Below are 25,644 nucleotides of genomic sequence, written 5' to 3'. Positions count from 1 at the left end.
CACCAACACTTTGAATTGTGCTTGGAAACGTACTGGGAGCCGGTGTAGGTCTTTCAAGACCGGTGTTATAGGGTCTCGGCAGCCGCTCCCAGTTACCAGTCTAGCTGCCGCAGCAATGTAAAGAAGGAGGAGCTGCAGCTTTGGGCAGCCATTGCTACTCCACAGCTTTCAGTCTGGATGGATGTGATAGTAAAAATTGGAAGGGGAACAGCTGGTAGCTGCAAGGAGAGCCCACTGGGGGTGTCCTGCCAGCAGTTTCCTAAAACCTTGGGAAATCATTGCTCATTGAGTCTTCACAGCCACCACCTCTATATCTCGGCTTTTGTGGCTGATGTACAGCAACCGGTGCTTTTTTTCTTTAAAAAATGTTTAGTGGTACTCTCACTTTGACTCAAGAAAATCACCGGGAAAGGAAATGAAGCTGCCATCGGAGGTGGTAACAACGAAACTGACCAATCACCATGCTTCATACTCCTACTTCATACATTAAACGCTTGCTTCCATCTAAAACACCGTGACAGGAAATGAGGCCGCCGTCAGGGGTTGCAACGGAACTGACAATTCACCATGCTATTCAATGGAACGGACGATTCACCATGCTAGAGAAGAAATTAACATTTTAAATTTGTTTAGTTTCTTCTCCCGTTAGATTCACAAAATGTTTAGGCGTATTTGTACCCCCAGAAAAAAAAAGTACTGACAGCAACCATCCCTGAAAGTAGATGTTCATTTCTGTTGCTGTATCCTTCATCCAATAAAGATTAAAGTAGCTGTGGTTTGCCAAACACCCAACACACACCTGTGCTGAAGCTGGCAGACAGAGATGCCCCACAAGGATGGGTGAATGTAGGGGAGAAGAAAAACTCACAAAAGGACACCATATGCTTCTGTAAAGTTTAAAAGCAGAAGGCAACATGATTGCGACAGGGATTTCCTGAAGAAATCTATAAAAGTTATAACATAGGGGATAATATCCCTCTGCTCTCCGCCCCTACCCTCTGAAATTAAAGCCCAGCAAGCTGACGGAGACTATAGGGTGGCACTAGCCCATTACAAACGCGTACGTGTGAATTATTAACCATTTATACTGTTTCCATTCTATCCTTTTCAATCATCACTTCAACAGGTGGCATGCTTTAAGCATTGTTCCCATGTCTTCCATTTGAAGGAAACAGGCCCTGGAACAATATGAAGCAACACTTGCACAGTCTGTGTGTTTTGTTTTGTTCTTTTTCTTTCCTTCTCCAAGTTGTTTCCTTCAGCTGAATGGGGAGTAACTACTCCAGCTCTTTGGGAAGTGGCACCTGTGCAGCAAAAATAAGAAATGTAAATGTAGGGTAGTGGGGGAGGGGGAAGATATATCCTCATCACAATCTTCTTCCAAATGAAACAAAATGGTAACTGGGTTCAATTCCCCATCCATGGTATAAACAAAATAACTCTTCAATATATACCAGACACATTGTGACAATTCAATCCACTACAAGCAATAGATCAGGCATCCCCAAACTTCGGCCCTCCAGATGTTTTGGACTACAATTCCCATCATCCCTGACCACCGGTCCTGTTAGCTAGGGATCATGGGAGTTGTAGGCCAAAACATCTGGAGGGCCGCAGGTTGGGGATGCCTGCAATAGATGATGTTCTCTTTACAACCAAACCCTAAACGCGTACTTTAGGCAATCCATCCATTTCAACAGAACTTACTTTCCACGTAAATTTATTACCAGGCTCAGCATAAGTTGTTGTCCACCACAAGTACATAGAGAGGGGGGTTTTAATTTTAGAAATGTCCCAGGTTTATAATTGTGCTTTTATTAAAGATTTGTGTTACTATTTTTTTTTGCAATATGCTTGGTAAAAAGGCATTCTACTGAGCTGCAGGTGTGACAAACAGCTGAACTGACAAGCTTAGGCCATCCAGGTGATGGATGGGATGAGTATGCTGACTGTTGATTGTTCTCTTACGAGCATTGCAAGGTGCTTGTGGCTGGAAAACACTAAGTGCCAGGTGTGTGTCTCATCTGTTTATGCACACACACAACATCAGCCTGTTCCTTCCCTTCACTGAGGTGCACAGAGGGTCACAAACTGTATCTGGAATTTCTTCTATAAGGCAATTGCAGGCTGTCCTGACTTACGGTGTTATATGTTTCTAAACCCATTTCCACTGATTTTCCATTGTGGGAATATATGGATTGTGGGAAGTAGAAGTGCTGGAATAGAAGGTGTGAACTGACCACCACCCCTTTCACCAGCAATAAAAGCCCCTCATTTAACTGTCCTCAAATTGACAAAATGGACATGTCAAGGAATGTTCTCCTATGTTGTTTTATGTGACTGAAGCTTTCTAGAAGTTTTACAGTTTGGAAGGCTACAATTAAACCACTAGACCAATGTGTGTGTGTGTGTGTGTGTGTGTGTGTGTGTGTGTGTATATGAGAAATAATGATGGGCATTAAATAAAATAAAATGCTCTAGCCCTGTCCAGGCTGTTTGTCTATAACAGCTATTTAGTTCAAGTTAAAACTAAGAATGCTACAACAGATTGAAAACAGAAAGCATTAAAACTGGCTCTGATTTTAGAATGCCATGTTTCTAGACAGGAAGCTAGCCCAGATGTCTTAACGTAATGAAGGGAACCGCCAGGAGGTGTAATGTATATTGCGTGACTTTCAAGCTTGGAAAATTATTTCTGAACTACCGAGGAAGACATAATTAAACGTAACTGCTATGGGTGACCTCAGTGATTAACAGGTGCAGGACACGGGACCTGATCCAAGTGAAAACATCCAAGGCATGCAAAACACCCTAAGGATAGAGATCTAATGTGGGTGAGCTTTTCCAGCTGTGTAATTGAGAGGGGGGATTTGTTGGAAAATGCACCCTGCATCTCCACATCTTGCAATGCTCTTGGTGGCTGACACTGGAGACGCCCCACCCGGGGTCAGAAGGATTTCAGACAAATGCTCCTCCTCAAGCAATATGACTAGAGAAGGAAAAATAAGAAGTACTGAATGGTAAATCTGGGCACTTTTTAGCCAATTCACTGTGTGTGAACACATATACATTACTCGCATATATTGGTGCCACAGTGTGGAGAATGTAAGATTTCATGCAGAGACCCACTGAATACACTTTATCATTAATATGATGTGATTGCCCTTTTGGGAACAGAATCAGAATAAACGAACTGTATCAGAAGGCCCAGTGGTTGCCACTATTGGGCACCTTCAGGTAGGAGATCACAGCCAACTTTCAGACCCTCTCTAGGACTTGCGCCTCCTCCTCATTATTGCTTTCTGTTCACATGTTCCATTAGTAATGTCAGCAGTGATGGAAGCAAGGTGAAGGAGAAGGAACCCAGCTCCCCTTGAGGGCCAACTCAAGGAGGAGGCTCACAAAGACATTTCATCCCAGCCCCCCGAGGGGGTGGGACCCCAAAGCCAGCACTGGGTAGTTTCCAATACAGTGGTACCTCGGGTTACATACGCTTCAGGTTACAGGCGCTTCAGGTTACAGACTCCGCTAACCCAAAAATAGTACTTCAGGTTAAGAACTTTGCTTCAGGATGAGAACAGAAATCGTGCTCTGGCGGCGTGGCGACAGCAGGAGGCCCCATTAGCTTCCCATTAGAAGTGGTGCTTCAGGTTAACAACAGTTTCAGGTTAAGAACGGACCTCCAGAATGAATTAAGTACGTAACCAGAAGTACCACTGTACAGACTTAAATGCTGCAATTATAATGGATCTAAAAATGCTGATAACAACAGCATTGAAAGGCGCATGGAGTGTTAATGCCATCCACCTGACAGCTGCAAAGTATGGCTGCACTCAGAGTAGTATGGCCATATTAGCAACACCACCCCCACCCCCACTGACATCTGCATGTTGAGCCTGAGAATATGTTGGAAGCCGCCCAGAGTGGCTGGGGCGACCCAGTCAGATGGGTGGCATATAAATAATAAGTTGTTGTTGTCATTTGTAGTCTGATTGGCAGCCTCTCTCTTTTAGCTGAAATTGCCAGAGACTGAACCCGGCGCAAAACATGGGTTCCTCCATGATGCAAGGGATCCTTCCAAAATTACTTTCGATAGCTACTATTAAAATTCTCTCTCTTCTGAAAACAGTAAATGTTCCACCCATAAACATGCATCTTAGTTTGGATTTTTTTAAAAAAAATGTGGGTTTTTAAAACAATACAAAATACAAAGATTCCATCATTAGTATTTACATAATATTAATGTGAGTGCACAAATGAAGTTTGCATGCTTTGGATCCTAAGTCAGGAATAGAAGAGAGGTCTGCCCAGTTGCAGGCCGTTCCCCCTTTCCCCTTCCCTCCAGCCTTCATGAGATATCTGCGGCGGAAATAAGGGGACAGAAAACTTTCCTTCCACAGCCATCACCAGTGGTGGTGGGGGAGGTCACCTCAATGGGGAGACACCTCCTTCTCCTTGCTTATTAGGGTGCAAGGACTGCACCCCCATAAGAATGGCTGATGGATGGTAAAAAGACTGTGAGTGAGAGGCAGTACGTAAAGTGAAGATCTCTCAGAGTGAGAGACCGGATAAGAAAAGGGAAGTTAACCAGTGAAAGGTGGGAAGCTTTGTAATTTTCTCTGGTGAATGGGGAATTAAGAGTTATGTTTGTTCAGAGAGATATTTGCATTTCTTACACATTTTCTGAAGGTTTAGATATCCTCAGAGCTGGTGCTATTATTAGGCTGCCTAGGGTACAGACCTCAGAGGGGCACAGTACTGACCTTTCAGGGACAGTTTTACACAGATTAATTTTGTTACATCTTATAAATTTCTGATAGTATTTTCTTCTATATTTTGAAGAATTTCATCATTTTTGAGGTAATTCATACATTAGAACTTTTTTAAAAAGTATATATGAAATAGACTGCAGAGTTGATTGGAGGTTATGTTACATAAAAAGTGAAAATACACTTCATTTTAAATCTTAAAAGTCACATCTTAAACTTGGCAACTTTATCAACTGAACATGCCCAGGCATCAGATACACTTCACCTGAAGGAATAGGTGACAAAATTTGTAAGGGAAAAGGCACGCAAAGTAATATTTTGATGTGCCTGAAATAGAGACTTTTCAGAGGCTTTAATTTTAATATCACAGGTTTGTTCAAAATTATTTGTGTGCTAAAACATTTTCTTTTGTACTTGAGAAAGACAATAAAAGATTGTTGTATTACTTATTCCTGCAATTTACAAATTTAGCAGTTTCAAGTTTTGTGTATTTCATTTTTTCTACAAGACATCTGGGGTGTGTGTGTGCAAGTACTTAGTCTTGCTTAGGGTGCAAAATAGCGTGACACCGGCACTGGATATCCTGCCGCTGATTTCACCCTCCCTTATTTTTTTAGGAGGCTGTTGTTATTAGATGTGCATTATGTTTATAGTTGCACCTGAGATAAGCAGGTTATATGAGCTACTGGATTGTACAGGGTTTATAAGAGCGTGTATAATTTGGCACTGTTATTATATCATATTTATTACTATGTATTGCTTATTATTCTGAACTGTATCTACATAACCATTCTAATGTTTTGTATTGTCTGGCTATTATGGGATATATTGACATACATTGTTTATTACGTTCTATGTTGTAAACTACCCTGTGGTTTATTTTGCTTTTTGTTTTCGTTTTGCAGAATGTGGTACAGTATATAAATGTTAAAAGTAAATAATAATAAATAACTGCTAATGTTAGCTATATATACAAATAGCTATATATACAAATTGCCAGTACATGACACCCAATTTAAATTAGGATAAGAGTAGGAGATAGGGGGACTACGATGCTATGGTTCCATATGCAGATCATTCCCTGCCTGCAATCTGCATATGGAAAATGTCCATATTAAAGTGAATCAAAAGTTTTCCTCCAGTGCAAATTGTGGCTCTGGATTGGGACTACAGTGGAGGTAAAGGATTTGTTCCTTACCCTCTCCCTTGGTAGGGTGATGAACTGGATCAAGGGTGGTGGGTTGGGATACACTGACACTTTGTCTAAATTGAAAATGCTTGCATTTAAAGCAGGTACCCCCAAACTCAGCCCTCCAGATGTTTTGGGACTACAACTCCCATCATCCCTGACCACTGGTCCTGTTAGCTAGGGATGATGGGAGTTGTAGTCCCAAAACATCTGGAGGGCCGAATTTGGGGGTGCCTGATTTAAAGGCTCAGAAATACAGCTTTTGCAATGTGCAATTTCACCCTTAGGATTCAGGCTATTGTCTCCACAACACACGGCTGTTGTCATCCCCAAATGACTCGATTTTGAATGAAATATCTTAAGATATTGCAGTATTTTCCTACTTCCTTTTTCACCCCATTGCACTCACCGGTTTCAGATAAGCTACATTGCTCTGGCGAATATCATTAAGTAGCTGATCTCTAGGAGTGACTTCCACCAGAGGAGGTGGCCGTCTTCTTGGAATAGGCTTGAGTGTCTTGATCACATCTTTGAGGTTGGTTTTTTCAGCAGGCTCCACATATTCTTTTATGGTGGGTTTCCGCTGGGTTCTCTTGAGTTTCACTATTTTGAAGTCGCCGCTGCTTACCTTTTCAGGTTCTGGTTTTCTTGCAGGTTCATTTTTCCTGCCCGCAGATGGAGCTTTGGGGACTGGTGGCATTGGAGGTTGCATCGAAGGAGGCATCACTGAAGCAGGCACTGGTCCCCCTAGCAATTCCCACATGCCAGGAGGCAACCCGAGTCCGTTCTCTAACATGGCTATTAGCTCTTTCTGCTGTTTTCGTTGCTGCTGCTTTTGCTCCTCTATCCTTTTCTGCCTCTGTTTATCGAGGTTTCTGCTGAGCAGATTGGTAACCACCATTCTGGGACCTGGAAGTTCAAAGTGATACCCTATCTTGAGCAGCGTAGGGTTGGCTTTCAGTAACCTAGCGATCTCCGTTTCTGCTTGATGGCCCAACATGCTTCTCTGGTTGTGAAAGCGTAGCTCAGTCAGCTTCTCATTGTACTGCAGACACCTCATAATTGCAACAATTCCTTTACCCGAGATGAAATTTGAATCAATATTCAGTGTAGTGATGCTCCTGTTTTCACGCAGCATGTTGGCCAAGGCAAAAGCCACATTATCATCTGCCCCCACATTGGCTAAACTGAATGTTTTGATGTGCTTATTCTTTTTCATAGCATTGACAAAGTCCACCAGCATTTCCTTGGGGATGTTCTCAATGTTGTTCAAGTTGAGTTCTGTCATGCTTGGGTCATTCTTCTGGACCTTTCTCAGGCTTTCATCTAAATTGGTTTGATTTCCTGAAGGCCTGGCACTTAACTTAATAAAATTAGTATCTACAGCTAATTTTTTGGGAATATTTAATTTTGATGCTTTCTTTTCATTATTGTCTTGTTTTTCATCTGATCCCTCTGTTTCATGTTCATTTCTGCTGTCCTCTTCACCATAAGGTTTCTTTGTTCCCAGTTCTTCCTTATCTTTCTCTTTGTCCTCCTCCTCCTGTTCTTCCTCTCCTTCCTCCTCCTCCTCCTCCTCTTCATCCTCCTCCTCCTCCTCCTCCTCTTCCTCCTCTTCCTCCTCCTCTTCCTCGTCTTCTTCCTCCTCTTCCTCCTCTTCACCTTCCTCTTCCTCTTCTTCATTCTCTTTATAGTCTCTTACGTCTCCATTTGTTTTCCCTGCATTATTTTTCACCATCTGCTTCTCATTACTAATATCTGCAGAATTTTCTTCGGACTTCTCCACAGTGTGTCTCTGCAGAAAACAGAATGCTAAGAGCTGAAATAATTTAAAATGGTTTTGCCTCATCTACTAAATAAAACCAACAAAGTTGATGTGACATTTGAATTTGTTTCCCCACTGTGCAGATGAGTTACTTTAAAAGAAAATACACAGTTCTAAATTCCAGTATGTACTATGCTGGAATTTATTCTTTACTTTTCACAGTCCAAATGCTCTGATGTCAATATTATTTGAGTTTGCCTGCTACATTGTTGTTGTTGTTGTTTAGTCGTTTAGTCATGTCCGACTCTTCGTGACCCCCTGGACCAGAGCACGCCAGGCCCTCCTGTCTTCCACTGCCTCCCGCAGTTTGGTCAGTAATGTCTGCTACATTACTATTATACAATAACCTTTCATATGTCAAAATCTGGAAATAACTACTTCATTATTTTATAATGGGTTTCAAAATAATATACATTATTGGACTCATTCTGCAGTCAGGCTTGTTGTTCCATTTCTCCACAGATCCCTCTGGATGTCAAATGTATTGGTCTTCTGGCTAAAACATCCATTTCCCTCCACTGATTGCCCTGTTTTCCTATCCACAAAATAACTATTGTTTTAGAATTATTGTAAGCATAGCATTTCTTTCTCCATCACCACATACAGGTGGACATTAAACAAGCCCCACAGGACATTGTAAAAGAACATACATGTGGGGTTTTCAGTAGGGTCTGAGTAGCGTTTCCACCCCCGTTCAGCCCAGACACTGAGGTCCAGTTCCGAGGGCCTTACGGCAGTTCCCTCATTGCAAGATGTGAGGTTACAAGGAACCAGGCAGAGGGCCTTCTCTTTAGTGGCACCTGCCCTGTGGAATGCCCTCCCATCATATGTCAGGGAGAGAAGTAACTATGCAAGCTATAGAAGACATCTGAAGGCAGCCCTGTATAGGGAAGTTTTTAATGTTTAATTATGTTTTTGTATATGCTGGAAGCTGCTCAGAGTGGCTGAACCAACCCAGTCAAATGGGTGGGGTACAAATCCTAAAATTTATATTGTTTTAAATTTAGCGTGTATTTAATATTCTATTGGGAGCCACCCAGAATGGCTGTGGAAACCCAGCCAGATGGGGGTATAAATAATAAATTATTATATTATAAATTTGTAGTAGTAGTAGTAGTAGTAGTAGTGACTGGCAGGGCAGAATGAGGTAGGGAAGCACTGCTCACCTGGCTTTGCAATATGTTTAAAATGTTTAAAATGTTGAGAGCAATCATAGTACACATTCTTTGGTCCGAAAGACAATAAAGCTGAGATATGCTCAATGTTTAGATTTCCACTCTATATTTTTCTGGTAATTCTAAGATATCAGAATCCATATAATTTCCAACTCGGTGCCCCCTTTTCCCCTGGACCTGCTTAGCTTAGGTAGTGGTTAAAGATACTGATAAAGGTAAAGGGACCCCTGACCATTAGGTCCAGTCGTGACCGACTCTGGGGTTGTGGCGCTCATCTTGCTTTACTGGCGGAGGGAGCTGGGGTACAGCTTCTGGGTCATTTGGCCAGCATGACTAAGCCGCTTCTGGTGAACCAGAGCAGCGCACGGAAACGCTATTTTCCTTCCCGCTGAAGCGGTACCTATTTATCTACTTGTACTTTGATGTGCTTTCGAACTGCTAGGTTGGCAGGAGCAGGGCCCGAGCAACAGGAGCTCACCCTGTCGCAGGGATTCGAACTGCTGACCTTCTGATCGGCAAGTCCTAGGTTCTGTGGTTTAACCCACAGTGTTAGTTTAGTTTAATTTCCAGCCACCCTAAAGTAATTTACAAAGCCTGCTAGAGTAAATTTGCCTGGCACCAGAAAGATGACAAAGTCAGCACCAAGCAAGCTTGGCTGGGGAGTCAGCACCAAGCAAGCATCTCTCTTGTGGGCCTCACACTATATACCAGATTATACTAAAATCTTTTTTAGTATAAATCTTTTTAATTAGCATGCTCTGCTGTTATCACTTCCTCTGGCTTTTCCTGAATAATTTTAGAGCAATACTAAGCACAATACAGGATGCGGGTGGCACTGTGGTCTAAACCACAGAGCCTAGGGCTTGCCAATCAGAAGGTCGGCGGTTTGAATCCCTGCGACGGGGTGAGCTCCTGTTGCTTGGTCCCTGCTCCTGCCAACCTAGCAGTTCGAAAGCACATCAAAGTGCAAGTAGATAAATAGTTACCACTCTGGCGGAAAGGTAAACGGCTTTTCTGTGCGCTGCTCTGGTTCACCAGAAGCGGCTTAGTCATGCTGGCCACGTGACCCGGAAGCTGTACGCCGGCTCCCTTGGCCAATAAAGTGAGATGAGCGCCGCAACCCCAGAGTCGGTCACGACTGGACCTAATGGTCAGGGGGCCCTTTACCTTTAAGCACAATACAGTCTTTCTACTAGTCCTGGTGTAATTGCAGCAGTAACTGTAAGAGTCAGTCAGTAAAATATTTAAGCAATGTCTCAGTTTCAGCCAGGCAGGGTTATGGAACCCTAATTTCAATTCTCGCTCTTTTTCTTTGTTGTCTCATATCCTGTTAGATCTACTGTTTCTAATGGAGCAGGAGCAATAAAGTGTGAGAGAGGTCTCCTACCCCACTCCTCTGTCTGTGCCTTTTGTTCTATTTCTCTGTTCTCTGCTCTCCTCTGTTGACTAAGTCACTTCTCTCTCTTCCACTATTTTCCCTAAACCACTACATATTCATTTTGCCCAAACCTCCGCTGACAGCTGACCATTTCTAACTGATATACGCTGCTCACTTGTCAGTGCCTGGTATCTGACTTCATCTTCATCCTGTCCAGGTGAGACTCCTGAGCACTTCTATGCAGGAATAGTCTTGTGAAAAGTCAGTACAAAACCTTCTCCTAAGGCAAGGCATTTCTAAACCTTGTAATGGAAAAGCGAAGCAAAATCAAGCACACAATTGTTCCTGGCTTATTACATGCGATCCTGAGGACATTCCCCTCAGTGTTTCCCAAGCAAGGAAACATGTTTCCTCAGCTCTAGGACTGAAATTCTGAGTTATTGTGAAAACATGATTCCCACTCCCTGCTCCAGCAATTCTTGCATTTGTATGGTTTCCTCCCCTCACTTTTATTGTTTCTCTTTTCCTAAACCGCTTTGAGGTTTTGGGGTTGGTTTTTTTGCAGTCAAGCAGTGTATAAATTTTACGAAATACGTAAAATAAAATAGTGGTGTTTTTGTTTTGTTTTTTGTTTTTTTTTAAAAAGCTTAAAAGCCCCATATCTTTGCCTCTTTAGTATCTGAGAAGAATATGAGCCTGCTACTCCGTTTCTGCTTCCCTCATAGCTTGAATTGCTTTTGCTTACACAGATAAATGTTTAAATTGCTGCTTTTAATTAGTGTGTTCTCTGTACTCCGATATTTCATTTTTGCATCTTTTGTTGTGAGCTGCGTTTAATTATAAGAGAAGCAGGACACAAATAGCTTTAATCCATCAATCAATTCTTCCAAGGCTGAATATTATCTATTTGAACCGTTTGACTTTTGTTGCATTCAAGAAGGAATCTCCCCTCTCCCATGGAAGTCAGGGAGCATCTTCCAGCCAAAAGACCTCACCAATTCATCTCTGGGAGGCTGTGTGTATTCATCAGTTTCCAGCACCTGTCTAAGGTACAGGGTTCTGTTCCTGCACAGCATACCTGCATCACACAGAAGTAAGGAAAGCAAAGGCACAGCAGAATGTCTTGCTCTTCCTGTGTTAGAACTCCATGTTTATTCTCAGACTTCACACCTGATCATGTGAGCTTCTGCACTGGTCCAGTAATTCATTGGGCTTAGGTCATATGACAATAATTAAAACTGATTCAAAAACCACATACCGGCTAAAATAGTTAGGAAGCACCTTCCTTTATACAAGCTCGCTTTCCCTTTAAGATCCCAGGCAGCGGCATAGTCCAAGGGCTGACTCTGAGACAGGTACATTTGGCTAGGATGTGGAAAAAGACCTTTTAGGTGGGAGCTCTTCGCTATGGAACTTCCTTCCCAAGAAGGTCTATTCTGTCTGCATTTATAAAAGCCAGCAAAATGCCCCCCCAAAGCCTTGTAGCACAATTCAATTAATTTAATTATTATTTAGATGTTGCTATTCGGTGTGTTGTAGCTCCCACGTCACCATGAGAAGCATGCAGAATAGTTGCATTTCCTGTTTCTTACCTCCGATGGCAAGAGAGTGACAGGCACTCGTTCATCCTCATGCATCCGCCTTGAGGTCTTCTGCCAATACAGGTAGTCAACAAGAGATCTGTGATCAAAGTTTCCCGTCGGTGGCTTTTCAGTCTGGTCTCTCTGTATCATTCCAACTGGCACTTCAGGGTCTGGAGCCATGACTTCCATTTCACATTGTAGCTCCTTCAGTTCTTCGGGGGAGAGGTTTGCTAGAATTTCATCTTCATCGATCTCTTCAGAACAGATTTCTTCTTGGTCAGAGTTTTGGCTGAACTCAGACATGTTCTTTGTTGATGTAAAAAAAAAAGACCCAGAAACGCCTAAAGGAAATTTAAGAAAGACAATAACCAGAGCTGGTTATATCTTCTTCAATTTTATGAAACCCTCAATGCCCCTAAGGTTTGTGGGAAAGATTTTTTTTTTTTGCCTGAAATTGCAGTACAACTCAATCTTAGGAGATGCTTGTGTAAGAGTGAGCAAGGGCTAGAGCATATGGTCGGTCTATATTAAGCAGCGCTTGGCTGGGGGAGGAGAATTTATGGAAGTGCTGCCATGTTCTGTTTTCAGCAGCTTGTGTCAGCTGTGTAAGCCCCTTCTGACATTTCAGTACAGCTGTTGTGTAGCGCTGCAGCTTCTTCGTGGTAATTTGCTGGAGGATTCCCCCAAGGATATGAGATTTATTGGCTCATGATATATACAAAATATTTAAATACAGGGAAATGAATGCTGCTCAGGATGGCCTGCGCATGACCCTCTAGACCTCTTATGTCCACTCCAAGCTTAGCTAATGCTCAGGCTTTGTGCTGGTCACCAATTATTTTCATCCTCGGCACGTATCGGTCTTCAGAAAATGATTGATTTACGATGGCCCGTTTAAATGGCACTGGCAAAGATCGCTGTATTTATTGTCCCTAGCACTAAGGAATGCCCTTCAGGCACGTGCTCTGTGGAGCCACTGACATTTTGTTTTAACAAATCAAAGGAGCTGGACAACAGAAGCATCATCTGACAATAAGCAAAACAGCTGTTATTTTAAGGCAAACATTTCAGTGGAGAAAGAAACGAGGGAAAGTGCTATTTGTAGACTCCCATGACCCACAAATAAGACCTACCCTATAGCACAGTTCCTATTTGCTAATTATAAACATTTTGTATGATAGCACTTCAACAAATCATGGTTTTGGCCTCTGCAGCCATTGCTATTGCAAGAAAATGTATGGCACCTAGTCCAGCATCACCATGAAGGCGGGGGCTTTTTCTAACTTACGTAAACCTTGCGCCAGGTGCGAACACCTCTGAGGTGCCTCCTTAAGCAGAGCCTTAGCCCAGAACAAGGACACCTGCAGCAATAGAGATGCAGTAGCAGATGTCCTATGGGACACAGGTGGCGCTGTGGATTAAACCACAGAGCCTAGGACTTGCCGATCAGAAGGTCGGCAGTTCAAATTCCCGTGACATGGTGAGCTCCCGTTGCTCAGTCCCTGCTCCTGCCAACCTAGCAGTTCGAAAGCACGTCAAAGTGCAAGTAGACAAATAGGTACCGCTCCGGTGGGAAGGGGAATGGCATTTCCGTGCGCTGCTCTGGTTCGCCATGCTGGCCACATGACTCGGAAGCTGTACGCCTGCTCCCTCGACCAGTAAAGCGAGATGAGCGCCGCAACCCCAGAGTCGGCCACGACTAGACCTAATAGTCAGAGGTCCCTTTACCTTTACATTTAGCAGATGTCCTAATGCCTAGGGCCATGGCTTCATGAAGCCTTCAGAGAACCATCTCCATCCTTTGATCCTCAGCATTATTGGGGAGATCATCATCACCCTTGGCTGCATTAATCCCAGAGGCAAATGAAGAAACGGGGGAGTCCACTAAGGGGTCTTCAGCTTGTCCATAATGCAATTGGCCAAAGTGTGAATCTCTGAGGGGCAAGACCAAGAAACCCTCTGGTAATGCCCATTCAGCTGAGAGGGAAGGGAACCACATTGGGCTCGATGTCTGGAGCAGTTGTCACTGTGGAGACTTCCCTCCTAGTTATCATCCTGCCCAGAAGCAGTCTTAGGAAGAGAAACCTCCAAAGTCCAGCATGCCTTCTTAATGGGGAGAAATCCTTCTGGGAGCACAGGCAGGAGCAGAGGCAAGGCTTGGTTGGCTCCTCCTCAATTACAGGCAGGGGAGGGGAAGAAAATTCATTCACACAAGTTTCTGCCACCTCCACCAGGGCAAAAACTACCAGACTAACCATAACTTTTGCCGCCTGAGCCAGAGAATTCTGCCCCCTTAGGTACCATTTTTTTAAATTTCAAGTGTTGGCAACTCTTACTCTAAGCATTGCAGTAGTGAGTACTATGATTATTTTGGTTGTGCCAATATAAACAGGCCAAACTAATTAAGTGAATGTAATTAACATTATAAGGGACGCGGGTGGCGCTGTGGGTTAGACCACAGAGCCTAGGAATTGCTGACCAAAGGTCGGCGGTTCGAATCTCCGCAACGGGGTGAGCTCCCGTTGCTCGGTCCCTGCTCCTGCCAACCTAGCACTTCGAAAGCACGTCCAAGTGCAAGTAGATAAATAGGTACCACTCTGGCGGGAAGGTAAATGGCGTTTCCGTGCGCTGCTCTGGATCGCCAGAAGCGGCTTAGTCATGCTGGCCACATGACCCGGAAGCTGTACGCCAGCTTCCTTGGCCAATAAAGCGAGATGAGCGCCGCAACCCCAGAGTCGGTCACGACTGGACCTTTACTTTTACCTAATTAACATTATAAAAATAAAAAGAGCAGCAATGAGGGCCCTAAAACAGAACCAGGATCATCAGGGACAGGGAGGTGGTATAACCTTCCACCTCCCCTGCTGCCCCTGTTGAACCCTACCCACAAGCTGCCATTTGTATCCTAATGCAACCTCTATTGGCACCAGTGATGCTGTGTGTAGGTTTCTAATTAAAAGGAAGGTGTCACATGACACTTACTCTTCCCAGCCAATCAAGACTTGAACAAAAGAGTGCAGGTGTGCCCATGGCAGACCATGCAAGACATTAGCTTCAAGTCTTACTATTAGACTGAAAACTAAGCTCTAGCAGGATATTTTAAAAGATACTTCTGCTGGAATCAGAGTCTCATTGAGGCTTGCTTTGCAAACCAATAATTTCTTGAGTTACGTAAATACAGAATGAAACAAACTGACACAGAAAACTATAACTACACAGTTACAAGCAAGATGGGCCATATTTGTTAGTTTCATAATTGTATTATTAAGGAAATAACATTGCATGGAAATGTGCATATCAGAGTCCTAATCATGGCTGGTGGGTGTTTTTTGTTTGTTTGTTTCCCAAGTAAAGCTGCTTTTGGAGGGGTAATTTAGAGTCGTGGAGAGCGGCGTGCAGCCACCACTTCTGCACTCCAAAATTGCCACATCCGCTGCTTTTCCCTGCAGGGTTCCAAACACGTGACTTCACAAATTCCTTAGAGGCATGTCAGGCAGAGAAAAGGTTAAGCATCTCTTTCTCCCACACCTCTTCTCATCGCTCCCCATCTTTTCCTGGGGAGAAGGGTTTCAGCTCCAAGAGCTTGCACAGAAAATGCAGTTAATTCCCCCGAGTTATTTACAACAGTTCCTCCCAAAATGTATTGTATACGCGCACCTTTGTACTGCTGCGACGCAGTTTTCTTCCTAGTCGGTGCTAAAGACCTTGACCTTTAGGCTGAATCAAAGGCTGCTTCAGTGACATAGATCTGAACTAAAAAAGATGGGCAGGTTTTCCTTCTGGGAGAACCAAGCAACTAAACTGGTCCAGATGGTTGCTAGGGCAGTTCCTGTTTGTTGTGGGGAGAAGAATGTAAAACTGGAATGTGGACAAGAGGTCAGACGTTACATGTCCAATGACAACTATCAGTACTCTTCAGATATGCAAATAAAATACAGAAGAGGAAAAGTGGTTGGTTGCGCTCATGGGTAGTCGCTGAAGTTCAGAAGGTTTTGCTTATTGCAGGTAACTATTACAATTTGCTATATGTTGGAATTAACTCTGCCAGTACAGAGTACACATATTGACAGAGACAGTTATAACCCAGCGATAGTTTAGCAGATATGGGCAAGGTTGGCTCTAATAGTAGGCAGCTGGTTTTGGGTGTCATGAAAGACCAGCACATTGTAATGTATACAATTAATATTTGTTGTATTTTTACTGCCAGGGAGTGGAATTTGTGGGATTTTCTGCTTCAGGTGCCAAAATAACTTGGCCAGCCTTGGGTACTTGGGGAAAGGCAGGTGTTATTTGCTGCTCAGCCACAAGACAAGGAAATGTATTGGAGTGGCCACTTATGGATTGGCAAAAAAGAGAAAATAAACCACCCAAGAAGTGGATGGAAGAGTAATTTCTTAAAAGGTGCACATGCTAATTTGGAAACAATTGCTTAATTTAAATAGAAATAAAATCTCACCACAATGGGGAAGATTATGACCAGGTGATTTGTGTGTGCTTGATCAGTCTGATGTGCTGCCCCTTTCCTCTGCAATTCTGTGATTGTATAAATGGGTAGACTGTCAATAGCTGGTGTTTAATTGTGGGTGTATTCTGCAGTGTATTATTGACACAATAATAGTGCATTAGTGGTAGTTTTATTCTGGTTGTTTGTTCTGTGATGCCTCCCCAATGCTTCCACATTATTGCCGTCCAAAGGGGCTATAGGGCAACAAACGCAGGACAAAAAAGTTAACCAGAATGTTGTGGTAGAAAAAAATTACAGGATTTCAACAGGTAGTTATGGGTTCTGCACTGACTGGAAGTAAAGCAGTGTGACCACACCAAAGCTTCCACAGGTGCAAACAGTATTGAAAGGAAGAATGTGTGCAACCACCCTAATAGTATGATAATGATTACAAACTAAAAGAGAGGTCTGGAGGCAAAGGTGCTATCAATATTTCTGGCACTTTACAAAATGACATAAGCTTGCTGTTTGGTGTTGTTGTTTTTTTTAAAAAAACACACAAATAAACAACCAAACGGTATATAGTTGACTAAGAGCCCCAGTACCTCTTTATTTAGAAACTTATCACTGTGGATTGATGAAAGAGGTTGGGACTAGAAGTGGACTTAACACAGTTTCACTGCAAAGGATTTAAGGGGTCAGTTTGTGATTTGCTTAGCAAAGTTTGGGTTATCTAAGAACTACAAACTTGGGTTATCTAAGAACTACTTTAAATAGCATCACCATTAGTTAAGTGAAAGAGATGGCTCACTACTTCTTTTTTATTTTTTAAAAAGGAGGGTTCTGTTTATTGCCAGCAATTCATTGCTGGTTAATATTTGTTCCCAACCATTGTGCTCTTTGAAAACCAGGTTTGAAAACCAATTTCCAAAGGCTAGGTTTGCCCACCCCATTCAGAAGCCTACAACTCAACAAATAGGATGTATGCACTAGATTTATTGTATGTCTATTATAAACATGCATTATAGGTATACACTATGCCAGGAATAGCCAATACAGTGCCCTCAATATGCTGTTGGACTAAATTTCCTTAATCCATTTGCCATGCTGATTGGGGCTGATGGGAACTGGGAGGCACTGTTGACTACCCCTACAGTTTGTTGTTGCTAGTAAAAAGCAAAGATAAGCAGACATGGGAGAAGTTAAAACAAGCTAACCACGTAAGTAGAGGATGTATGGCCTTCTGTCATGGATGAGCTACTTGAGATTCCCGCATTCCAGGGGGTTGGACTAGATGACCCATGGGGATCCCTTTCAACTCCACAACTCAATTATTCTGTAACTAATCTATTGCTACTCCCCCCCCCCCCAATATCCCATGAAGGCTATATGTTAGGGTATAACCCAAGCAAAACTGTACTAGACTAGGGACCACAGACTTCAATGGAAGAATTCACCATGTACTTGCTTCCTCTCATTACAAACCAGATTTTATTTGGATGTGATGAATTTAGAGCGGATTTCTCTTTTGCAAATTAGACTAATTCTTGGGTTGTGCCATTGCTTGCCACTTGACTTTGCTGTCTACCCCCACTTTTCTACATAAGTCACCCACCTGTTCTACTTTTCTAAGGTGTTTTGAGAGTGAAAGAAAAGGGTGAAGTGAGATTTAAAAATACTGTTTGGAAATACTCGATTCGAATCAACTAAATTAACATATTTGTCTTCCGCTCTGGATTAGCTGTTTCGTATAATCTGCTGTTGATTGATTACACCAGAGGTTTTCAACCTTTTTGAGTCCATGGCTCCCCTGACCAACTACATTCTTTCTGCGGCACCCCTGTGGGGCTCAAGAGTCCAGTTAGGTCACCCCTTGCCTGCAGAGCTGGCAGCCTTTCACCCTTTTTCAAACACCCTCCATTGTGGAGTGGTCCCTCAGCCTCCTCTCCTCTCCCCTCTCCTTGGGAATCCTCTGGGCAGCCACTGCTGCTGCCCCTGGTCTCTGAGCTGCCGCCCCCTGCCCCCAAAAGAAGTGCCTCTTCCGACTGCCCCACAGGGGCCTGGGAAGCACCCCCTGGCCAGCCCCAGAGGCACCATTTGCCTGGGGAGCTTGTAACCAGGACTGCTGCAGTAAACAGCCGTGTAAGCCTTTGGGAGGCAGAGATGCGAGAGGCATCACAGGAGGGAGGGAAGGAAAGAGGGACAGAGGCCAGTATTGCCCGCGGCACCCCTGACCATCATTCAAGGCACCCCAGGGTGCCATGGCACACTGGTTGAAAACCACTGGATTACATTAATAATTTGTTTCATCCCATCCCAAGAGCTCATTTTCTATAAAAGTATAATTATTATTCTACCTATCCCTAGCCATCAAAGGCTGGATTTCAGTCATGTAACATGTAACATGTAACAAGTATATTTCAGCGTGCCCACCTTTCTATGGTGCCTAGAAAGGGCCTCAGTAAATAACCCCTCAAAAATTCACAATGAACTGTGAACACACACCCTTAAATATCCCCACATTTCATTGGCTACCAGGACTGGACACTCTCTCCCCCCAATTCTAAAGAGAGGGGAGGTGCAAAAAGCTGCTCACTGTGAGGAAAGGGTGGCTGGTGTAGGTGTAGTTAAGTTTGCAGAGGATACAACGGTGGTTGGTTGAATCACGGCTGGAGAGGGGGGAGGCAGCCTATAGGAAGGAAGTTGATCAGTTGTGGGAGTGGTGCAGGAAAAACAACTTACACCTTAACTTAAAGAAAACAAAAGAGATTATTGTGGACTTTAGGAAATGTAAATTGACTATTCAGCTACTTATTATTGAGGGGAAGTGCGTGGAACAGGTCTCAGTGTTTCGATTTCTGGGAATGGAGTGGAGAGATGACCTAACCTGGGGAGAAAACAGCAAAGACCTGATGAAGCGAGCACAGCAGAGGTTATATTTTCTGAGAATCCTCTGGAAAAACAATCTCTCAATGTGTTGATGGCATTTTACCATAGTACTGTGGAGAGTGTATTAACTTATGGTCTGTGTGTGTGGTTTGGGAGCTGCACAGTCAGGGAAAAAACAATGCTGTCCAGGGTTGTAAAGACTGCAGAGAGAATAATTGGGTGCACTCTTCCCACCTTAGATCAAATCTATGCTGTCAGGTGCCATAAGAAAGCTGCAGAGATAGTGCAGGATAGGACGCACCCCAGAAATGATCTCTTTCAGCTTCTGCCTTCTAGAAGAAGGTACAGGGTTATAAAGACTATGACTGCGAAACAGTTTCTACCCAAATGCAATTCTGGTTTTAAACACAGTATAAGGAGTCTCTATAGGAGTATATTGTATTTTAAAATGGGGTTTCAGAGTTTTTAGGGGTTTTTGAATGTCTTATGTAGATTTTTCAATTTCATTGTTCTGTATGGGACACTGACAATAAAGATATCGTATCATATCGTATCGTAATTTAATGCAGGTGGGGAGTGATGCACCAATTTCTCTGTTTCTGCTTTTTAAGATGTACTGCCAGCCATTTTAGGTTACACCACACACCCATAGCAGCCATTTTGTGACTGGCACCCGTGGGTCTTTCAAAATTCCAAATGTGCCCGTTGGCTGCAAAAAGTTAGCAAGCCCTGTGAGTCTAGGCAGATTCCGAAAGTGGTAAGTCCCAACCCTGATGAGCAGAAATAGGCCCTAAATAAAGGGGCTATTTATTTGATATAGTCAAAATGTGACTAATTGCTCAACCTAGAATTTTGCTTTTGGGTGCTTATGCCCAGGACATATCATTATTATACAGTGGTACCTCTGGTTACGAACTTAATTTGTTCCGGAGGTCCATCCTTAACCTGAAACTGTTCTTAACCTGAGGTACCACTTTAGCTAATGGGGCCTCCTGCTGCCGCCGTGCGATTTCTATTCTTATCCTGAGGTAAAGTTGTTAACCCAAGGTACTATTTCCGCGTTAGCAGAGTCTGTCACCCGAAGTGTTTGTAACATAAGGTACCACTGTGTTTTATGCCTGTGTAAGCACACATCAGTCTCTCTTGTCCTGTTCTAAAACACCAGGATAGTCATCCATAACGCAGCCCATAAATGGCTTCCTGATGTTATCGAATAAATCAACTGTGGTCTCTTGCTGGCATCTTATTCTCTCAAACCATGCCATTTGGGTCACTGAAGCGATCCATTCACCACTTGCAAATCTCCTGCTGATTTCTTGTCTGTAAATAAAGTACTTAGCTGCCCTCTTATATTTCCCTGATCTGCAGCCGTTCCATCTTGAGGCCACGAGCTTGTGTGATCTGCTAAGTTAAGGTCAAGCCTCTTGTTAGGGCCTCTGCAGAGGAATTATCGAGGGAACACGAGATATTGTTGGCTCATAAGGAACAGCAATTTTGATTTGCCATTTCCATGTATTCTGCCTTATCTCTGGTGGAACTATGATCATGGAAGAGCTACCTTCTAAGATAAGGCCTAAACTTGTGTTCACTGGTAGCAAGCTATGTTCTGGAAACTGCCCTGAGACCTCTGGATATACGGTGGTATATTATTATTATTATTATTAATGTGTGTGTGTGGCTTTGCTTTTTCATAGTATTGCTTGTTTAATATTTCAGGTAAGACTATGAATTATGAGTGGGACAATCATACAGCTGTCACTAGAATTACCAACCTAATTTTAAATGTATTTTGCATTCTTACAGATTGGTGCTGTGTAATACAAAGTGTAATCATACATATATTAATTCACTTAGCCAACCTGATCTTCCTATTTTACTTTCCATTATTTCCCAACATGATCCTCTAACACCAGACGGAGGATGCTTCTAAACATTCATCCTGATTAGACATTGACTATTCAATGAGCAGTCATTCTGATCTGTTTGCAGGGAGGTTAGCCAATGTTGCGTCAAAACAAGTGCTATCCCACACTGTCTCATGGCATTCCTCATTGCAAAAAGTCCAGCCTTTTGCTGAAGTGGGTTTGTCGCACAGGAGCTGCAAATGAGCTTTAATTGTGCAATATGAGTTTGCTGGTATGCAGTTGAATCCTGCCCCCCAAAAGTGACAGACTGGAGGTGCCCTGAGCCATTCAGTTTTCATCCCCAACCTGTACCAAACATGAAAATACAATGAGAAATCGTGTCAAGCTTCAGTAAATGAAATTTAATTCCTCTGTATATGTGTAAATGGCTGTATATGTTAGAACCCTCGCTTTATTTAACATAAAGAATTGTGAATCTTTTTTTGGTTCTTCCAGCCATCCTGAATCTACCTCGTCCATCCTATCCAATCGAATAAAAAAAAAAACCCCCTTGAATAATTTAAAAAAGAACATTTGGCCAATCTTTTTGACAGATTTGTCTCTTAGGGTGCATGATACGTCAGGGTATGTTTTTTGTTTTGTTTCATTTTCTTTGTCCCCCACTCTTTGAGAGATTCAGTGGGTGGCAACAAGAGAAGGGGCCTTTTCTGTGGTGATTCCTGACTATGGAACGCTCTCCCCAGAGAGGCTTGCCTGGCGCCTCCATTACAGGTCTTTAGGTGCCAGGCAAACTCATTCATCTTTACCTAGGCCTTTATCTATTAAATAATCTATGGCCTGTTACCTGCCTCACATAAGCCTCAAGAGCTACCCTGAAAGGGGGTTCAGATGAGCTTAGAATTCAGGCAGATTCCTATCAGAGTACGCAACCCTTGGGATACATAAGTTCCAACCAAGATAGAACTTTGAAATCTAGCACTTAGAATTAAAAATGAAACTGTTTGAGTACTAGTCCATGGGTAGGCAAACTAAGGCCTGGGGGCTGGATGCGGCCCAGTCACCTTCTAAATCTGGCCCGCGGACAGTCCAGGAATCAGCGTGTTTTTACATGAGTAGAATGTGTGCTTTTATTTAAAATGCATCTCTGGGTTATTTGTGGGGCATAGGAATTCGTTCATTTCCCCCCCTTCAAAATACAGTCCGCCCCCCCCCCCAAGGTCTGAGGGACAGTGGACTGGTCCCCTGCTGAAAAAGTTTGCTTACCCCTGCTACTCTAACAGTAGCATTCTGTTAGTCTTCTGCTAGTCTTCAAAAACAGCCTCACACACAACATATTGCAGTAGTCTAATCTGTAGACTACCATAATATGGAGAATAGTTTCTGATATATCGCTGTCTAGGAGCCATATCTGGCATACCAGCCGTAGCTGGTGTGAGGCACTTCATGACACCAATGTCACTCAAACATCCAAAGACAGGACCACATCTGATGGCAATCTCAGCAGATACACACTGGCCAGAGTTGCCCAATGTGAGCATATCTCATTTGCTACTGTCCAGCATCAGCGGTTAAGAAATTAAGTATTTTTCATGGGTTAGACGAAGGTAAAAAGACCATCCAGTGACTGTCTCTACATCATCAAATTCCTGAGTTGCTGAATATACTTGATCTAAATGTATAATTCTTAAATTTCTCCCAATTTACCTGAAGCTAAGATTAGTTGAACAGATTTGTTTTGAAAAACCTGACAAGCTCAAGCATTTATGCTTTAGCAAACCTGACTGAAATTCTGGGAAGCATCATTACTGACATTAGTGATAAATGTCTCTTAAAGATGTCCCATAATTTCAGCATAAACTGTCATGCTAACAATTTTTCACTTGCTAGAAAAGGCACATCGATTTTTAGAACTAGCAAGTTACATAGGCACAGAGAAAATGGTTTATTTTATGGAACTGTATATAATGTGTGATTGTCTAACATTCAAAGAGTGTTTTATGTAGAATGCATTACTGCATAATGTGAAGAATTTATGGAAACAATAGTTGTCAATTTCCCCCAAGAAAACGGGCCATGTTAAGTTTGTTCATATCATTTTATGTTTTTTTATTCCTTTGTCAGAGAGGCATCAGGCAATACATAGACTCATAGAATTGTAGATCTGGAAGGGACCCCAAAGGTCATCTAGTCCAACCCGTTGCAATGCAGAAATCTCAACTAAAGCATACATGACAGTATATTTCTCCTTAGTTCCCTTCAGTAGTTTTGTCATATAAAACGTGACTTTTATCAACATAGTGCTTTACTATTGAGGAAGCAAAAAACATAAAATAAATTCATGTAAATACTTTAAATACTTACTGTATTCAAACATACATCTTCTGATTTCTTAGCCCATAACTGTCAGACATATGCATGTACACACAGACACAAGTACAACATATTTTCAGGTTTTTCTCTGTAAACATGAGGTCTAGAAAATTAATCATAAAAACAGGGGAGATGGTGTGGGGAAGGATTGTCAAGCTAAACTTTTACCATATAAAAACCTTAACACTTCAGCAAAAGCAAAAGTGTGAATACTGGGGGTATATAGGCTGTGATCCTCATCACTGAATATATTCAGAAGTAGGTGCCATTGAAATGAATGGAATTTATTTCCACATCGGTATACATAGGATTGTAGTAAGGTAAAGCTAAAGGGACCCCTGACCATTAGGTCCAGTCGTGGCTGACTCTGGGGTTGCGGTGCTCATCTCGCTTTACTGGCCGAGGGAGCCGGCGTACAGCTTCCGGGTCATGTGGCCAGCATGAATAAGCTGCTTCTGGCGAACCAGAGCAGCGCAACGAAACACTGTTTACCTTCCCGCCGGAGTGGTATCTATTTATCGACTTGCACTTTGATGTGCTTTCGAACTGCCAGGTTGGCAGGAGCAGGGACCGAGCAACAGGAGCTCACCCCGTCGCAGGGATTGTAGTACTGTCACCTATAAAAGGCATAAATCATTTTATAGTACATCACATAAAGTACATCACATAAATCCGAGGCATTAAGGGCTGACTTTCAGAAGAGACAGTATGGCATAGGAAACACCAAAGCGAAGCAAGTATTTATGGTTTCTGATGTAAGCACTTACCTACAGCGTGGGCAGGTATAGAGATCCCAGGCGAGTGGGCCACAATAGCCTTTTGCTCAACACCTGTGCTGCATCTTTTTCCAACTCTTCAGCCTTCAGTTCTACCTCCAAACGAAGCCGTGTCAGATGAAAGAGCAGCAGCAACCAACATGCTCACCTCCTCATGTGTCACCATTTCAATCCTAGGTACTGGGGTCATCAAAACATGCCTGAAGTGCCTCAAATGTTGAATGGGTTCTATTTTTAAGATAACTGATGGGACAAGTGCTGACTCCAAATACTTCAGAGCAAATTCTGCCCCACTAGTCTTCCGTTTAATTTTTTTGCTGATAACCCCCTCCTTCAGAACCCGCCTCATTTATGGCTCTCTCCGTGGTGCCAGAACTTTAACCGGAGCCAACTGGAGAGAATGTACCCATGAAACTTAAACCTTGCCTCGTTTGTAAACTACTTTGTAACTAAGCATGGCGGGGCAAAGAAGAAGAACACAGTATTAAGCCCCTCGATAGCCTGTAATGTAATATCGGGAGTCTGAAGGGTCAGATGATAGCTCTGTGATAACAACATCGGCTTGGGTTACAAGTAGTCATAGAGATGCTTTGAGAGGCTCCCAGAGACCCGTCCCGGTACACAATGAATGCCTACAGGCTATGTCCTGCCTTAAGATCTTGTACCAAAACCCTGTCTGCACTACATAAAACTAGCACAGCGTTGTAGTTAAGAGGTCTGGTCTTAAACCAGGAAAATCCCGCTTCAAATTCCCAAGAAGCCACAAAGTTCATGGTGACCTTGTGCCAATGCCAGTCAACTCTCCCAACCTAGCTTCCCTCAGCAGGTTGCTGTTGAGGAAAAACTGAGGAGGGGGATATCATGTATCCCACCCTGAATTCCTGAAGGAATGGTGGGCTAGAAATGTAAGAAAGAAAGCCATTTTTAGAATTAAAACAGGCTCATAATATATGGTTATTTTATTTTTCTCTGGGGCTGATTTCTCTCTCTCTCTCTCTCCAAATTAGTCTTTAAAGCAGAATCTGTTATTTTCTCGTACTGTCACATCACATAGCTGACCGCTATTAGAGACAGAGTTTTCCCCCCTTAACTAAATGGCTATATGGTCTCCTCCAGTCAGTAGATTCTTACGTCCTTCTCTTCTAACTCTTGGCTAGCACAGGACTCAATGCCAGATGCTCCTTGGGAAACTTGCAAGAAGAACATGATGGTCAATCATTGTCCTTTGTCAACAGCAACTGTCACTGGAGGTATACTGGCACTGAACACAAAGGTTCCCATCTTTGCACTTACAGCTATTCGCTGTTGAGAGATTCATGAATTTGTCCAACCTTTTTTTAAAAAGCCATCTAAGCTAGCGTCCAACCCCATATCTCAGGGG

The 25,644-nt window shown here is 42.9% G+C and overlaps 1 protein-coding gene and 1 long non-coding RNA gene across 4 annotated transcripts in view; one reads left to right on the top strand and one right to left on the bottom strand.

The window, feature by feature from the left end:
- Window positions 1-882: 882 nt before the first annotated feature.
- LMOD3 (leiomodin 3) lies at window positions 883-24,702 on the bottom strand. 3 transcript variants are annotated; one of them, XM_080995784.1, is made up of 4 exons: window positions 24,259-24,702; window positions 11,929-12,260; window positions 6,368-7,753; window positions 883-1,304 (listed from the first exon to the last, which is right to left on the bottom strand). In XM_080995784.1, the coding sequence occupies exons 2-4, from the start codon at window positions 12,220-12,222 to the stop codon at window positions 1,278-1,280; spliced, it is 1,707 nt and encodes a 568-aa protein (XP_080851910.1). In that variant the 5' UTR covers window positions 12,223-12,260; window positions 24,259-24,702; the 3' UTR covers window positions 883-1,277. The 3 variants fall into 3 exon arrangements, with proteins under 3 accessions (XP_080851910.1, XP_080851908.1, XP_080851909.1); XM_080995782.1 differs by having other exon boundaries at window positions 24,255-24,701; XM_080995783.1 differs by lacking the exon at window positions 24,259-24,702 and having other exon boundaries at window positions 11,929-12,442.
- The window catches only part of LOC308471707, an 86,654-nt gene continuing 80,948 nt past the window's right edge, over window positions 19,939-25,644 (top strand). The window contains exon 1 of the long non-coding RNA XR_013983105.1: window positions 19,939-20,009. This is a non-coding gene — a long non-coding RNA (uncharacterized lncRNA). The remainder of the gene's footprint in view (window positions 20,010-25,644) is intronic.

Source organism: Podarcis pityusensis, assembly GCF_964106645.2.
Source record: "Podarcis pityusensis genome assembly, chromosome: 2".
Taxonomy (NCBI): domain Eukaryota; kingdom Metazoa; phylum Chordata; class Lepidosauria; order Squamata; family Lacertidae; genus Podarcis; species Podarcis pityusensis.
Note: the sequence above shows the minus strand (reverse complement) of the source record. Positions and strands in the feature narration are given on the sequence as shown.

Coding starts and splice junctions, on each gene's coding strand:
- LMOD3 (XM_080995784.1), bottom strand. CDS start 12,222: ATGTCTGAGTTCAGCCAAAACTCTGACCAAGAAGAAATCTGTTCTGAA. Junction 7,754..11,928: donor TCACTCTCTTGCCATCGGAG/GTAAGAAACAGG, acceptor TGTTTTCTGCAG/AGACACACTGTGGAGAAGTC. Junction 1,305..6,367: donor ATGTAGCTTATCTGAAACCG/GTGAGTGCAATG, acceptor TTTGCTGCACAG/GTGCCACTTCCCAAAGAGCT.